Source organism: Salmo salar, chromosome ssa11, assembly GCF_905237065.1.
Source record: "Salmo salar chromosome ssa11, Ssal_v3.1, whole genome shotgun sequence".
In the NCBI taxonomy this organism is placed as follows: Eukaryota; Metazoa; Chordata; class Actinopteri; order Salmoniformes; family Salmonidae; genus Salmo; species Salmo salar.
In genome coordinates this window covers 81,820,860-81,839,375 of record NC_059452.1, presented here as the reverse complement: position 1 = coordinate 81,839,375, position 18,516 = coordinate 81,820,860, and the positions used below count along the sequence as shown (strand labels likewise).

The 18,516-nt window shown below is 42.9% G+C and overlaps 1 protein-coding gene across 1 annotated transcript in view; it reads left to right on the top strand.

Moving 5' to 3' along the window:
• Nucleotides 1-18,516, top strand: part of LOC106563268 (astrotactin-2) — a 533,795-nt gene that overhangs the window by 257,180 nt on the left and 258,099 nt on the right. The window contains exon 11 of the mRNA XM_014128700.2: nucleotides 12,000-12,150. Coding sequence (XP_013984175.2) covers nucleotides 12,000-12,150 — 151 coding nt within the window. The remainder of the gene's footprint in view (nucleotides 1-11,999; nucleotides 12,151-18,516) is intronic.

The window sequence follows — 18,516 nt, the reverse complement described above, 5'->3', positions numbered from 1 at the left end:
AGTAAAGACTCTGTGAGACTGGGAGAGATAGAACAATAGAAGAAAAAAGACCTCTTCAGCAAAAGACGTTTAATTTCAGAGGAACCAGATCACATATCCTCTGGCTATCTGACTGAACGCCAGAGTATGTTTTAATCGCACTATGATGTGTTTGATAGCACTTCCCATGTTGCCATTCTTTCTTCCCCTTTCTCTTCATCTACTTTTAGCTCCTCGTCTTGTTATCCTTGCACTCTATTTCTCCTCTCCCTCCCTCCCTTCCCCTCTTCCTCTCCTTTCCTCCTCTCCACACACCCCTTCTCCTTTTATTTGCTTTCTCCCAAAGAACTGGGCTCTCTGTTTTTATGTACTCTGGAAGCAGTTCCACTATGTGTATGTGTAGGCTGTTAAAAATAAAGTATTAATCTCCAGACTGGGTTTCAAACCGAGTTGCTAAGCCCCTTGATGTCTGTCTTGATGTGCAGCTGTTTCACTCTAATCATTCATTAAGGCAGAGAGTGGCTTGCTCCGCCTGGATTTTTTAACAAACAAATATTCAGCTAAAACACTAGCTAGCTTGAGGATAGCTGTGGTGGGGCATTTTAAGTATGGATACAGCCTGTGTCAGAAGAAATTCTAACAGTTTATTTGAATCATATGAGCACATCCCCTTCCATCACACCTCAGCACATTGTATAATAATAACTTTTCACAAAACGTTTGGCTCCTGATAAGAGCTCTTATAAAGGCTTACATGCCTACATTCATAATTATTGGTGGAAAGTGCTGTTGAAGAGATATATTGTCAGTGTCATGGAAAAACCTTGTACAGTATCTCCAAGAAGTAAACTTTTCATAGATTGAACATAAATTGAACATAAAAGACAAAAATTGACACATAAGGTTATTCCAGGACGCTGAATATGTTACATAAGGTCGGACGCCTTATCGTTTTGTTTTCCAAATTAGTTTATTTTAATCTAGTTTCATCCCTTGAAATAATTGGATTTGCAATATGCATCCCATTGTTCTCATTCAGTGGCATGTGTGTGTACTTTGGAGGCTTCTTGGTATGTTAACTGGCACATGCCCAAGGTGTTTTTCACTTGTTTATTTGTTTGTGTCTCTTAATTGCCACTGCGATATGAGTGCCACACACAAAGCACTAGAAAGTGTGGTTTGTTAGCACAGCGTGGCACCTATCTTCCTGTCACACAGTCTGTTCCCCTGTACACGTTTTTCCTCCCTGTGTGCTCAATTCCCCACGGCCCTGTTCCAAAGAATACACTTTTGTTCCTATTTTATGTCCCACAGGGGTTCCTTATCCTCACGCTCACCCCGCAGTGGGCATGTGGAGTTCAATACCCATGCTTGGTTAAGCAGCCAGAGCTGGTCCCAGCATCCAAACATGTAGCTACTGCCGGTCAAGCTAACATGTTATGTTTTCCCAGTGGAAAATATCGATGTATTTTTTCACACATTCTGTTTTTCATTATATTGTTTTCATAAGGAGAAGCTGAGGTGGTTTGAGTGTTGACTGACAAGAGACTCGTAATACGGCACCAGATTTGTCTACCTCAGAGCCAAAGTGAAAGAAAATAGTTCAAACTTCCAACAACGTTCATAGATAGATGGTGGATCGACCCTTTCTTCATCTCTCGTTTTATTATCTAGCCTAATTTTTCTTATTTATTTCTCACTAAAGCTTGATTGGCAGTTAAGTAGTTAAGTAGCGCTACAGCACAAAGATTCAGATGACAAAAACATTGTTGAAAGCATTGGCTTTCAGTTTTAATGATGGTTAGATTTTTCCTCAGCCAACCTCGAACCCATGAAAGTATAAAGGAATTGAAATAGGTAGAGATTGGATGCTGATGATATAAGGTTGCCACAGAAAAAACAACAATACCTACTTCTCTATTCAAATGTTGTTAGTTATTGTGACAGGACTGCACAAGGTTATGTCTACTGAATAACTTAATGTCTTTAGCCTTTAAAAAGCACACTGCATATTCAGGCAGCGACCAGCGAATAGCAACCATCAATCCTCAGCTTTTTTCCTCAGAGGGACATGTTGCCATGTTGTCCGTATTATTTCTCTCCACTCCTAACACATTGTCAGGCAAGGCGAGGTGTTGAAGCCAAAGTGACCTCCCGGCTTGCGGTGCCGTGGTAAGCTAACACACCGTTCTTCTTCCTTAGCAACACTCTGCTATAACATTGAGGAGTCAGCTCCTTAATGCACCACTTAATAGTACACAAAGTGGGGCCCTCAACCCCACTTGTAGCGTGTGTGTGTGTGTGTGTGTGTGTGTGTGTGTGTGTGTGTGTGTGTGTGTGTGTGTGTGTGTGTGTGTGTGTGAATGCACACTAACAGACTGAGCAGCTGAATCCAGGTGAAAGCTATGATCCCTTATTGATGTCACATGTGAAATCCACTTCAATCAGTGTAGATGAAGCTTGAGACATTTGAGACATGGATTGTGTATGTGTGCCATTCAGAGGGTGAATGGCCAACACAAAATATTTAAGTGCCTTTGAACGGGGTATGGTAGTAGGTGCCAGGAGCACTGGTTTGAGTGTGTCAAGAACTGCAACCCTGCTGGGTTTTTCACCCTCAACAGTGACCTGTGGCTATCAAGAATGGTCCACCACCCAAAGGACATCCAGCCAACTTGACACAACTGTGAGAAGTATTGGAGTCAACATGGGCCAGCATCCCAGTTAAACGCTTTCGACACCTTTTAGATGCCATGCTCTGACGAATTGTGGCTGTTCTGAGGGCAAAGTGGGATGCAACTCAGTATGAAGGTGTTCCTAATGTTTTGTACACTGTGTGTATGTTTTTTTGCCCTTTTTCTTTGAGCGGCTGCAGTACCTCGTAAAGGGCGGCTGTATGTGACAATGCCAGCGGGCGGTGCCTGTTCGCTTTATTAGCAACTTAATGGATAGAGCATGCCGGCGCTCCAATTAGCCTCGGTACGCCACATGCCATCAGCCCTTACCCCCGATGCCTCACAAATGACAGCTTCATACATAGTAAATTGCCATCGGATCAACTTCATAAACATTTTAATTGCAGTGATTGTGCGTGATCGCACTTCCTCGTGAACTGACCCTGCTAAATTGTGTACCCACTCACTTTCCATAGAAGAATGTAAGGCCAGAATGATAGTTTGTCATAACGGTGATTAAGGGGAAAAAAATTCAATGAAAGGCTATTTTCAGAGATCGGTCCTGCCATTGTTTAAAACCACACAGAGAGAAGCCATATTGGTTTCATTAAAATGTAGGACTGTTTTTGTCTCTATTCACATTCCACCTCAGTGGCAAACGGTGACATATCGATGGAGAGGTGAAGTACATTAGGGGATGCAGCATAATTTAAGCCTCTGTTTTGACCTTATCTCCCCACAAATCCTTCCTGGGGAGTCGGATGCAGCAGGGGGGCAGGCCAGGCCAAATACATCAAGAATTCACCCTTCACATGAATTATGATATCCACTATATGAACTATTGCTCCCTCCCCCTGCATGCCACATTCACCACTAACTCATCTCCCCATCTCTCTCAACACTCTTCTCACAAAATGACTTTCTCGCATGTGGTCCAACTGGAAATTGCTGTGTGTGGGTGGGTGTGTGTGCATTTGGCGCAAGTGTATTTGTTGTCTGTGTGTGTTTCCTATTGCAAGCAGAGCGGAGGTAGAGAGATGAAAATAGAATAATAATGTCAACTACATGTTTTAATAACTGTTGGGTATTTGAGCTTCAGTGAAATCACCAGAAAGCCTAGTGTTAATTTAATAGGAAACCGTAGCAGTAAGACATTACTAGCAATCTATAATGTCACTAATGAGTTTGTATATAAATTGTATTTTAATGTTTAAGGACTCTTGGAAGATTAGTCCAAATGGGGACTCAAAGAGATCCAAATAAAATAAAATAAAATAAAATTAATACAAAAGTGGAAACATTCCACAGGGGGACCATGGCAAGATCTTTATATAGAGATGTGTAGGGCTTCAGTGAACTTTAGAGAATTAAGCTATTTCCTTACATACATACCGTACCATTTCCATACTTATTGGAATAAGAACTCTAGGTGAACCAAGTCTGTCACAGTGATACTGTATAGCTACAGTAAATAAGACTCTGCAATATTGTCACGCTGTCCTATTTTTTTCTGTTTTTTTAAACCATCTTTTACTGTTGGTCGAGATTGCTTTTTGTTTTCTGGCAAAGGAATGCAATAAAGAAGGAGCTCAAAACAATATCCCCTTAAGATGTATCTTATTGTGGTGTGTGTTTCTCTGCAGATTGTCGTTGTGGTTGGCTACTCATTGTTTTGCACTGGCCAAGATGGATGCCCTGTCATCATGGACGCTGTTGACCTTATTGTCTCTTTTGAAAACCTTGTATCACCTTTGTAGAAATGTTAAAGTTCCCTGACATCCCAGAGTCGCCTCTTCGCTGTTGACGTTGAGACTGGTGTTTTGCGGGTACTGTTTAATGAAGCTGCTAGTTAAGGACTTGTGAGGCATCTGTTTCTCAAACTAGACACACTAATGTACTTGTCCACTTGCTCAGTTGTGCACCGGGGCCTCCCACTCCTCTTTCTATTCTGGTTAGAGCCAGTTTGCACTGTTTGCACCCTGTGAAGGGTTTGCACCCTGTGAAGCCAGTTTGCACCCTGTGAAGGGAGTAGTACACAGCGTTGTATGAGATTTTCAGTTTCGTGGCAATTTCTTGCATGGAATAGCCTTCATTTATCAGAACAAGAATAGACATGAGTTTCAGAAGAAAGTTCTTTGTTTCTGGACATTTTGAGCCTGTAATTGAACCCACAAATGCTGATGCTCCAGATACTCAACTAGTCTAAAGACGGACAGTTTTATTGCTACTTTAGTTAGAACAACAGTTTTCAGCTGTGCTAACATAATTGCAAAAGGGTTTTCTAATGATCAATTAGCCTTTTAAAGTGATAAACCAGGATTAGCTAACACAACATGCCATTGGAACACAGGAGTGATGGTTGCTGATAATGGGCCTCTGTACGCCTATGTAGATATTCCATAGAAAAATCTGGCGTTTCCAGCTACAATAGTCATTTACAACATTAGCAATGTCTACACTGTATTTCTGATCAATTTCATGTTATTTTAATGGACAAAAAATGTGCAAGGAAATTTCTAAGTGACCCCAAACTTTTGAACAGTAGTGTACTGTACATGTAACCAAGCCAGCCCAGGACCTTCACATCCGGCTTCTTCACCTGCGGGAACGTCTGAAGAGGAGGGGGGATGCTGAGGAGTATTTCTGTCGTTAATAAAGCCCTAATCTTATTGGGTGGACCGGGCTCCGAAATTGGTGGGCCTATGCCCTCCCAGGCCCACCCATGGCTGCACTTCTGCCCAGTCATGTGAAATCCATAGATTAGGGCCTAATGAATTTATTTCAATTGACTGATTTCCTTCTATGAACTGTAACTCAGTAAAAATCTTTGAAATTGTTGCATGTTGCATTTATGTTCAGTATAGAATTAAGAAAGGACAGCCAGATGGCACTACCATGTTGAAGCCTGCATGGCACTGTGTCTTAGCTCAGATTAAACACAGAGAGTGCTGATGGCTTCATTATTTGCCATTACACCTCTAATGACTTTTGAATTTCCCTGTGGGCTGGGCAGAGCGGGCACAGACACCTGTGTGAAGCAGAGTGCTATCAGGCATCAGCCTATCAGGCAGCCCCCTGTACCTAAGCTGGCAGGCCCTGGCAGGCCCTCGTGCTCTGCCAGATCTCTGGCCATGGGAAATCATATCCAAACACATTAGGAGACTTTCGAAGCGACTGGACCAAAAAGCCACTATTTGTAATCCCCCTTGTCACTTTCACGCCTGCAGACTCCCACCTGCTCCCCAACACCACAGGCCAGAGGAAAGGCACTAGCACGGCAGCTTTGGTGGCTCTGAACAAACTGGTGGTGGTGACACGGTGACACACTCACACAATCTCACCCAACTACACAGGCATGCTTCTGTTGTTTGCCTCTAGTATTGCACAAGGGAACCAGTGTCCTTGGGCATTTTCATTTTATATTTACATTTTAGTCATTTAGCAGATGCTCTTATCCAGAGCGACTTACAGTAAGTGCATTCATCTTAAGATAGCTAGATGGGACATATCTGTCATAGTAAGTACATTTTTCCTCAGTAAAGTAGCTATCAGCAATGTCAGCGCTGATAAAAAAAAGTCAAGGTGGAGTGTTGATTCAAGAAAGGCATGTTTTTAAGGTAGAACAAAAACACACGAGAAATAAAAATAAGAAATAAGAACACGAGAAAGTAAGAAGCCTCAGTATATATACACACAAGAAGCTATTCACAGGTTCAGTTCCAATACCATATTTAGATATACTACATCACCAAAAGTATGTGGACACTTGCTCGTCAAAGCTAGCTTTAAGCACCAGCTGTCAGAGCAGCTCACATATTACTGCACCTGTACATAGCCCGTCTATAATTTAGCCCAAACAACTACCTCTTCCCCTACTGTATTTATTTATTTATTTTGCTCCTTTGCACCCCATTATTTCTATTTCTACTTTGCACTTTCTTCCACTGCAAATCTACCATTCCAGTGTTTTACTTGCTATATTGTATGTACTTCAACACCATGGCCTATTTATTGCCTTACCCTCCTTAACTCACCTCATTTGCTCACTTTGTATATAGACTTATTTTTCTACTATATTATTGACTGTATGTTTGTTTTACTCCATGTGTAACTCTGTGTTGTTGTATGTGTAAAACTGCTTGCTTTATCTTAGCCAGGTCGTAATTGTAAATGAGAACTTGTTCTCAACTTGCCTACCTGGTTAAATAAAAGTGAAATAAATAAATAAATAAATAAATAAAAAGATCTCATTCCAAAATCATGGGCATTAATATTGGTCAACCCTTTCCTGCTATAAAAGCCTCCACTCTTCTGGGAAGGCTTTCCACTAGATGTTGGAACATTGCTGCAGGGACTTGCTTCCATTCAGTCAGAAGAGCATTAGTGAGGTTGGGCACTGAAGTTGGCCGATTAGGCCTGGCTTGCATTCAACGTTCCAATTCATCCCAAAGGTGTTCGATCGGGTTGAGGTCAGCACTCTGTGCAGGCCAGTCAATTTCTTCCACACCGATCTTGACAAACAATTTCTTTATGTACTTCGCTTTGTGCACGGGGGCATTGTCATGCTGCAACAGGGAAGGGCCTTCCCTAAACTGTTGACACAAAGTTGGAAGTCTAGAATCATCTGAAATGTCATTGTATGCTGTAGCGTAAAGATTTCCCTCCACTGGAACTAAGGGGCCTAGCCCGAACCATGAAAAACAGCCACAGACCATTATTTCTTCTCCAACAAACTTTACAGTATGCACTATGCATTCGGGCAGGTTAGAGTTATCCTGGCATCCGCCAAACCCAGATTCATCCGTCGAACTGCCAGATAGTGAAGCTCTCGACTAACAGTTCTTGTGCTGACGTTACTTCCAGAGGCAGTTTAGAACTCGGTGTTACAACCAACGACAGACACATTTTACGGGCTAAGCGCTTCAGAACTCGGCGGTCCTATTCTGTGAGCTAGTGTGGCTAACCACCTTGCGGCTTAGTCGTTGTTGCTCCTAGACATTTCTACTTCACAATAACAGCACTTACAGTTGGCCAGGGCAGCTCTAGTAGGGCAGAAATTTGACGAACTGACTTGTTGGAAAACTGGCATCCTATAAATGTGCCACGTTGAAAGTCACTGAGCTCTTCAGTACGGGCCATTCTACTGCCAATGTTTGTCTATGGAGATTGCATGGCGGTGTGCTCAATTTTATACACCTGTCAGCAATGGGCGTGGCTGAAATAGCTGAATTCACTCATTTCAAGAGGTGTCCACATACTTTTGTATATACAGTGCCTTTGGAAAGTTTTCAGACCCCTTGACTTTTTCCATATTTTGTTACGTTACAGCCTTATTCTAAAATGGATTCAATTGTTTTTTTCCCCCTCGTCAATCTACACACAATACCCCATAATGAAAAAGCAAAAACAGGTTTTTAGAATTTTTTGCACATTTATTAAAAATAAGCTGAAATATTACCTTTACATAAGTTTTCAGACCCTTTACTCAGTACTTTGTTGAAGCACCTTTGGCAGCGATTACAGCATCTATTCTTCTTGGGTATGACGCTACAAGCTTGGCACACCTGTATTTGGGGAGTTTTTCTGCAGATCCTCTCAAACTGTCAGGTTGGATGGGGAGCGTTGCTGCACAGCTATTTTCAGGTCTCTCCAGAGATGTTCAATCGGGTTCAAGTCCGGGCTTTTGCTGGGCCACTCAAGGACATTCAGAGACTTGTCTTGAAGCCACTCCTGAGTTATCTTGGCTGTGTGCTTAGGGTCGTTGTCCTGTTGGAAGGTGAACCTTCGCCCCAGTCTGAGGTCCTGAGCGCTCTGGAGCAGGTTTTCATCAAGGATCTCTTTGCCTCAATCATGTCTCTCAGTCCCTGTCGCTGAAAAATATTGCCACAGTATTATGCTGCCGCCACCATGCTTCACCGAAGGGATGGTGCCAGGTTTCCTCCAGACGTGACACTTGGCATTCAAGCCAGAGTTCAATCTTGGTTTCATCAGACCAGAGAATGTTGTTTCTCATGGTCTGAGAGTTTTAACTGGCCTTTTGGCAAACTCCAAGCGGGCTGTCATGTGCCTTTTACTGAGGAGTGGCTTCCATCTGGCCAATCTACCATAAAGGCCTGATTGGTAGAGTGCTGCAAAGATGGTTGTCCTTCTGGAAGTTTCTCCCATCTCCACAGAGCTCTGTCAGAGTGACCATCGGGTTCTTGGTCATCTCCCTGACCAAGGCCCTTCTCCCCCAATCAGTTTGGCCAGGGGGCTAGTCTTGGTGGTTCCAAACTTCATCCATTTAAAAATTATGGAGGCCACTGTGTTCTTGAGGATCTTCAACGCTGCAGACATTTATTGGTACCCTTTCCCCAGAGCTGTGCCTTGACACAATCCTGTCTCAGAGCTCTACGGACAATTCCTTCAACCTCATGGCTTGGTTTTTGCTCTGACATGCACTGTCAACTGTGGGACCTTATATAGACAGGTGTGTGCCTTTCCAAATTGTGTCTAATCATTTGAATTCACCACAGGTGGACTCCATTGAAGTTGCAGAAACATCTCATGGATGATCAATGGAAATAGGATGCACCTGAGCTCAATTTCGAATGTCATAGCAAAGTGTCTGAATACTAATGTAAATTATTTATGTTTTTTATTTTTAATACATTTGCAAAAATGTTGTCTGTTTTTGCTTTGTCATTATAGAATATTGTGTGTAGATTACAGAGGATTTAAAAAAATCTATTTTAGAATAAGGCTGTAATGTAACAAAATGTGGAAAAAGTCAAGGGGTCTTAATACTTTCCAAAGACACTTTCCGAAGGAATTGTATAGTGTATGTGCTGTATAGGGGGTAAGGTGACTAGGCATCAGGATATATTATTGTTATTGTTCAATGTATCGAACCTTGATTATTGTTGTTAATGTTGTCCCGTTGACAATATTCATTATTATTATTGTAATTATGTTAATATTGTAAATCTCCAAAGTAAGCTTTGGTAATATGTACATTGTTATGTCATGCCAATAAAGCAAATAGAATTGAATTGATAAACAGAGTAGCAGCAGCGCAAATTATAATTGTATGTTATGTGTGTGTTGGAGTTTCAGTGTGTGTTAGTGTGTAGAAGTCAGTGCAAAAATGTAAATACACTGCTCAAAAAAATAAAGGGAACACTTAAACAACACAATGTAACTCCAAGTCAATCACACTTCTGTGAAATCAAACTGTCCACTTAGGAAGCAACACTGATTGACAATAAATGTCACATGCTGTTGTGCAAATGGAATAGACAACAGGTGGAAATTATAGGCAATTAGCAAGACACCCCCAATAAAGGACTGGTTCTGCAGGTGGGGACCACAGACCACTTCTCAGTTCCTATGCTTCCTGGCTGATGTTTTGGTCACTTTTGAATGCTGGCGGTGCTTTCACTCTAGTGGTAGCATGAGACGGAGTCTACAACCCACACAAGTGGCTCAGGTAGTGCAGCTCATCCAGGATGGCACATCAATGCGAGCTGTGGCAAGAAGGTTTGCTGTGTCTGTCAGCGTAGTGTCCAGAGCATGGAGGCGCTACCAGGAGACAGGCCAGTACATCAGGAGACGTGGAGGAGGTCGTAGGAGGGCAACAACCCAGCAGCAGGACCGCTACCTCCGCCTTTGTGCAAGGAGGAGCAGGAGGAGCACTGCCAGAGCCCTGCAAAATGACCCCCAGCAGGCCACAAATGTGCATGTGTCTGCTCAAACGGTCAGAAACAGACTCCATGAGGGTGGTATGAGGGCCCGACGTCCACAGGTGGGGGTTGTGCTTACAGCTCAACACCGTGCAGGACGTTTGGCATTTGCCAGAGAACACAAATTCGCCACTGGCACCCTGTGCTCTTCACAGATGAAAGCAGGTTCACACTGAGCATGTGACAGACGTGACAGAGTCTGGAGATGCCGTGGAGAACGTTCTGCTGCCTGCAACATCCTCCAGCATGACCGGTTTGGCGGTGGGTCAGTCATGGTGTGGGGTGGCATTTCTTTGGGGGGCCGCACAGCCCTCCATGTGCTCGCCAGAGGTAGCCTGACTGCCATTAGGTCCCAAGATGAGATCCTCAGACCCCTTGTGAGACCATATGCTGGTGCGGTTGGCCCTGGGTTCCTCCTAATGCAAGACAATGCTAGACCTCATGTGGCTGGAGTGTGTCAGCAGTTCCTGCAAGAGGAAGGCATTGATGCTATGGACCGGCCCGCCCGTTCCCCAGACCTGAATCCAATTGAGCACATCTGGGACATCATGTCTCGCTCCATCCACCAACGCCACGTTGCACCACAGACTGTCCAGGAGTTGGCGGATGCTTTAGTCCAGGTCTGGGAGGAGATCCCTCAGGAGACCATCCGCCACCTCATCAGGAGCATGCCCAGGCGTTGTAGGGAGGTCATACAGGCACGTGGAGGCCACACACACTACTGAGCCTCATTTTGACTTGTTTTAAGGACATTACATCAAAGTTGGATCAGCCTGTAGTGTGGTTTTCCACTTTAATTTTGAGTGTGACTCCAAATCCAGACCTCCATGGGTTGATAAATTGGATTTCCATTGATTATTTTTGTGTGATTTTGTTGTCAGCACATTCAACTATGTAAAGAAAAACGTATTTAATAAGATTATTTCTTTCATTCAGATCTAGGATGTGTTGTTTAAGTGTTCCCTTTATTTTTTTGAGCAGTATACATACAAGGGTCAACTACTTCTCTCCTCTCTTCTCTCCCCTCTCTCTGAACAATGGCCCAAACATCCCAGTATATCTTTTGGAGATGGATTCCACAATGGGATTGAGTTAAGATACAACTTGAATAGCTGAATTCCGTCTGTACCAGTTGTCCTCAGACCACAGCACAGCAGCAACATATCCAAACAGAAGTAACGTGACTGCACACCAAGGACAGAATGGACAATGTGGCTCCTTTTCAAACTCTCTCTTATTCAAATGAATGATTCTAGTATTATTTGTCTTGCAACAATATGATAGTGCTAATATAACCTTTGCAGAATTACAAGGGTCACCACAATAGGAAATTCAGCTAATACAGATTTTGTTAGGAAAAAAAAGATTGGGTTATTGTGATAATAACATTACACAGAGCAGACCTTTGCTTTATGCTAGATATGTGGACCTTGAAGCATCCCCCCCAAAATAACCCCAACACACCTGTATTTGATCTCCTTTTCTTTATGTACAACTAACCAAACCTCATATGCATCAGAAGTACCGCCAGTGTGTTGTCCATATTAGGACATCCTCAGACACATGTTCAGCTGAGTGCTCAGTCTATTGATGACAGTGTCTTCTTCTTCTCTGTCCATCATAGGGAGGAGGCCATCATGTCCACTTACTTTGAGGCAGTAGATGATCTCCTGGCGTCTTTCGGCCCGGTCCGAGACTGCTCAAAGGACAACGGGGGCTGCAGGAAGAACTTCAAGTGTGTGTCGGACCGCAGAGTCGATTCAACAGGCTGTATGGTGAGTTACTGTCACCTCTTTAAAACCTCTAGAAAGAAATGTAGTAAGACATAAACTCAGCAAAAAATGAAATGTCCCTTTTTCAGGACCCTGTCTTTCAAAGATAATTCGTAAAAACCGGTCATTAAGACACTAACAGCTTACAGATGGTAGGCAATTAAGGTCACAGTTATGAAAACTTAGGACACTAAAGAGGCCTTTCTACTGACTGAAAAAAAGAAGAAAGATGCCAAGGGTCCCTGCTCATCTGCGTGAACGTGCCTTAGGCATGCTGCAAGGAAGCATGAGGACTGCAGATGTGGCCAGGGCAATAAATTGCAATGTCCGTACTGTGAGACGCCTAAGACAGCGCTACAGAGAGACAGGACGGACAGCTGATCGTCCTCGCAGTGGCAGACCACGTGTAACAACACCTGCACAGGATCGGTACATCCGAACATCACACCTGCGGGACAGGTACAGGGTGGCAACAACAACTGCCCGAGTTACACCAGGAACACACAATCCCTCCATCATTGCTCAGACAGTCTGAAATAGGCTGAGAGAGGCTGGACTGAGGGGTTGTAGGCCTGTTGTAAGGCAGGTCCTCACCAGACGTCACCGGCAACAACGTCGCCTATGGGCACAAACCCACCATCCCTGGACCAGACAGGACTGGCAACTGATGAGTTGCAGTTTTGTCTCACCAGGGGTGATGGTCGGATTCGCGTTTATTCGTCGAAGGAATGAGCGTTACACCGAAGCCTGTATTCTGGAGCGGGATCGATTAGGAGGTGGAGGGTCCGTCATGGTCTGGGGCGGTGTGTCACAGCATCATCGGACTGAGCTTGTTGTCATTGCAGGTAATCTCAACGCTGTGCGTTACAGGGAAGACATCCTCCTCCCTCATGTGGTACCCTTCCTGCAGGCTCATCCTGTCATGACCCTCCAGCATGACAATACCACCAGCCATACTGCTCATTCTGTGTGTGATTTCCTGCAAGACAGGAATGTCAGTGTTCTGCCATGGCCATTGAAGAGCCCGGATCTCAATCTCATTGAGCACGTCTGGGACCTGTTGGATCGGAGGGTGAGGGCTAGGGCCATTCCCCCCAGAAATGTCCGGGAACTTGCAGGTGCCTTGGTGGAAGAGTGGGGTAACATCTCACAGCAAAAACTGGCAAATCTGGTGCAGTCCATGAGGAGGAGATGCACTGCAGTACTTGGCTACACCAGATACTGACTGTTACTTTTGATTTTGACCCCCCCTTTGTTCAGGGACACATTATTCAATTTCTGTTAGTCATGTCTATGGAACTTGTTCAGTTTATGTCTCAGTTGTTGAATCTTGTTATGTTCATACAAATATTTACACATGTTAAGTTTGCTGAAAATAAACACAGTTGACAGTGAGAAGACATTTATTTTTTTGCTGAGTTTATAATAATCATTTTTGAATATATTTAAATGTGATTTCTCACCTTGAGGATTCCAGATTCATAAGCTCCCTTAACTTTGAATATTTATGTGATTCAGTTTGACTTTATAGTGAACATGCTTTAAGCAGTTGAATATCTGCTAATTAGCACGTACACATTGATACAGAGCAAAGGTGATAGACACCAGTCGTTTACCACTACATTCTCAATGTTGTTATTTTCTCCATGATGATGATTATTTTGATCTTGGGATATTTCTTTACATTTGTGATTGGCAAAAGTGTGGATGTTCACAGCACCTGCTTGCGTATGAAAAGGAAGTCAAACACGTGTAAAACCACTTCATCATGATTCTTGAAACACAGCCTCAAATTTCCCAAAAAAGGAAATGAAAATGAATGCTCGGTAGTAGATTAATTGCCACACCTATTAAAAGTAACATGCTGACATACTGTAGCCCTCTGTAGGAAACTTATTTGATAAGCAGTACAGTACATCTGTGTGAAGGAGGTTGGTTGTTGGCGTATTTACAATGGGAGGAGAGATGGAGAGACAGGAAAGGTCCAATGCCAGAGGTGTGATGGGAGTTTGGGAAGGCTCGAGTTTGTATCCAATTAAATTAATGAGCCAGTTGGGTAGCTATGTGATGTATGGCTTGATCATTAAAGGGTAGGGTTGTAATTTGACTGGCCTGTGAGCTGTTTGTCACAAAAAATGAGAGCCAAACACTGATACTGCAATTTCCCCATGCATTTTGACTGGGACTGTTTAAAGAATTGCTGAATCGAGAGAGATTTTCCCTATAGCCCAACTGTTGCTGTGGTACTCTGAGAGACATCCTAAAAGGAATTGTGCCAGTGATGAATACAGTCCTGAATGAAGAACTCACACAACTATCAGAGATAAATTGTTTTGCCCACATTTCATTTATTGTTTAATATTGCCTTATACCACTTGGAGGTCTTTCACATGGTGATTCACCAACAACGTGGGCAATTGTGTCCTTAAAGTGCAGCTTTGTGTTAACCCGTTTCAGCTTACATCACTTTACATGCCTCTGATTAGTAAAGAGATGGAAAATTACATATTTAATTTATACCCATATACAATGGGGGCAGCAGGGGGTCAGCGGTAGCCCCAGAGGGTTGCTGGCATCAATATCTCAGGTGCCACCTACTGCCGAGGTTCCCTTGAGCAAGGAACTTAACCCACTAAACTGCTCATTGAGCGCTCCACTGCAGCTGCCCTCTGCTCCAGTCTCTCCAACCTAATGTGTGTTTGTGTGTATGTGTTAGTGCTGAGCAATTCATATTTTAGTTTTTTTTATTTAACAACTAATTGACCGACGTTGGTTCAATAACATTAATTCCATTTAGTTGGGTTTTTTGTGAGCTCAACACGCCGTTTCTCTAGAGATAAATCAAATCATTCACTAGAGAAATTGGCCATGTTCGAGAGCACCAAATCCATGATGCATTGTGGGTGAATGGTGATTGACTGACTGATCTACAAATAATAATGAGTAGTTATTTATGATCCAAGTGATTTGTAGATCAGTCAGTTGTTAGTCGTCTGCAATGTCAAATAAGTCCATTAAGTCAAGAACTATGTGAGAAGCTGGGCTGATTGAAAGTTGACGTTTTCATTAGGCAAATATTCATCCAAGTTCAGAACAGAAACGTGGTAATTAAAAGTAACATGCTGACATACTGTAGCCGACTGTAGGAAACGTATTTGATATGCAATACAGTACGTCTCTGTGTGAAGGAGGTTGGTTGTTGGCATATTTACAATGGGAGGAGAGATGGCGAGATGGGAAAGGTCCAATGCCAGAGGTTTGATGGGAGTTTGGGCGGGCTTGAGTTGTCAACCAATTAAATTAATGAGCCAGTTGGGTAGCTATGTGATGTATGGCTTGATCATTAAAGGGTAGGGTTGTAATTTGACTGGCCTGTGGGCTGTTTGTCACAAAGAATGAGAGCCAAACACTGATACTGCAATTTCCCCATTCCTCTGCTCCAGTCTCTCCAACCAAATGTGTGTATGTGTTAGTGCTGAAATCAAATCATTCACAAGAGAAATTGGCCATGTTCGAGAGAATCAAATCCATGATGCATTGTGGGTGAATGGTGATTGACTGACTGATCTACAAATAATAATGAGTAGTTATTTATGATGCAAAGTGATTTGTAGATCAGTCAGTTGTTAGTCGTCTACAATGTCAAATAAGCCCATTAAGTCAAGAACTATGTGAGAAGCTGGGCTGATTGTAAGTTGTCGTTTTCATTAGGCAAATATTCAACCAAGTTCAGCACAGAAATGTGGTAATTAACTACAATGACCATAATCAATTGTGGCGCATACGCACAGACCATATGAGAGGAATGACATAACAAAACACAACGGCTATAGGAATTGAGACATTTTGTGAGGTAGCTTTACCCGATTGATTCTTGTGTTATTGGTAATAAGCAGTCGTGAAAGTATGCCTTATCTACTTCGAAGAACCAAATTGAAAAATGATTCAGTCAGCCTGCTAGCTACTACAGACTAGCCTAGCTAAATATTATGACTCGTTCAATGGGGAGCACAGAGCTAATGTTAGATGGTTGTCTGGCTGGCTACTACTACCTGAGCAGAGATGGTGACTTTAAATAATGAAAAATAATAAAGTAATCAAATAAAAACGAAGTAATATACACAACTGAAATATTGTACAGTATTAAAGTAAAGTAAGTCATCTGAAAAAATGATGATTAATAAGTGATAAGTAGTAATGGCCATTCAATACCATCATGGGACTTTTATAAATTGTTTTATTCTGTGTTACAACATTCAACCCAGTGTCAGTTTCAGAAAAAAGGCAGGTGATAGCTGAGGGAAACTCACAAATCATTTTAATGCCATTATTTCATAACATATTTAATGTTTTTTTTTTAAATGATTTAAAGATTTAAAAAAATATGAATTTCTTTCTCATGTAACCGAACCAACCTCAAAAAAAAATAATCTCTCAGCATGTGTGTGTGTATCGGAGGGGTTAGGAAAAACGCAGAAGACACATTTCCATCTCTTATGGATTAATACAAGTATATTTTTATTTTATTTCTTTATTTCACCTTTATTTAACCAGGTAGGCAAGTTGAGAACAAGTTCTCATTTACAACTGTGACCTGGCCAAGATAAAGCAAAGCAGTTCGACACATACAACAACACAGAGTTACACATGGAGTAAACAAACATACAGTCAATAATACAGTAGAAAAACAAGTCGATATACAATGTGTGCAAATGAGGTGAGATAAGGGATGTAAGGCAATAAATAGGCCATGGTGGTGAAGTAAATACAATATAGCAATTAAACACTGGATTGGTAGATGTGCAGTAGATTAATGTGCAAAGTAGAAATACTGGGGTGCAAAGGAGCAAGATAAATAAATAAATACAGTAGGGGATGAGGTAGTTGTTTGGGCTATTTACAGATGGGCTATGTACAGGTGCAGTGATCTGTGAGCTGCTCTGGCAGCTGGTGCTTAAAGCTAGTGAGGGAGATAAGTGTCTCCAGTTTCAGTGATTTTTGTAGATCGTTCCGGTCATTGGCAGCAGAGAACTTGGCCTTCCCTGTAGCTCAGTTGGTAGAGCATGGTGTTTGCAACACCAGGGTTGTGGGTTCGATTCCCATGCGGGGCCAGCACAGAAAAATAATGTATGAAATGAAATGTATGCATTCACTACTGTAAGTCGCTCTGGATAAGGGAGTCTGCTAAATGACTAAAATGTAAAATGTAGAACTGGAAGGAGAGGCGGCCAAAGGAGGAATTGGCTTTGGGGGTGACCAGTGAGATATACCTGCTGGAGCGCGTGCTACGGGTGGGTGCTGCTATGGTGACCAGTGAGCTGAGATAAGGCAGGGCTTTACCTAGCAGGGTCTTGTAGATGACCTGGAGCCAGTGGGTTTGGCGACGAGTATGAAGCGAGGGCCAGCCAATGAGAGCGTACAGGTCACAGTGGTGGGTAGTATATGGGGCTTTGGTGACAGAACGGATGGCAGTGTGATAGACTGCATCCAATTTGTTGAGTAGAGTGTTGGAGGCTATTTTGTAAATGACATTGCCGAAGTCGAGGATCGGTAGGATGGTCAGTTTTACGAGGGTATGTTTGGAAGCATGAGTGAAGGATGCTTTGTTGCGAAATAGGAAGAAAATTATAGATTTAATTTTGGATTGGAGATGTTTGATGTGAGTCTGGCAGGAGAGTTTACAGTCTAACCAGACAACTAGGTATTTGTACTTGTCCACATATTCTAAGTCAGAACCGTCCAGAGTAGTGATGCTGGACCAGCGGGCAGGTGCGGGCAGCGATCGGTTGAATAGCATGCATTTAGTTTTACTTGTATTTAAGAGCAGTTGGAGGCCACGGAAGGAGAGTTGTATGGCATTGAAGCTCGTCTGGAGGGTAGTTAACACAATGTCCAAAGAAGAGCCAGAAGTATACAGAATGGTGTCATCTGCGTAGACGTGGATCAGAAACTCACCAGCAGCAAGAGCGACATCATTGATGTATACAGAGAAGAGAGTTGGCCCAGGAATTGAACCCTGTGACACCCCCACAGGGGGTCAGAGACTGCCAAAGGCCCGGGCATCAGGCCTTCCGATTTGACACACTGAACTCTATCGGAGAAGTAATTGGTGAACCAGGCGAGACAATCATTTGAGAAACCAAGGCTGTTGAGTCTGCTGATAAGGATGTGGTGATTGACAGATTTGAAAGCCTTAGCCAGGTTGATGAAAACGGCTGCACAGTATTGTTTCTTATCGATGGCGGTTATGATATCGTTTAGGACCTTGAGCGTGGCTGAGGTGCACCCATGACCAGCTCTGAAACCAGATTGCATAGCGGAGAAGGTACGGTGGGATTCGAAATGGTCGGTACTCTGTTTGTTAACTTG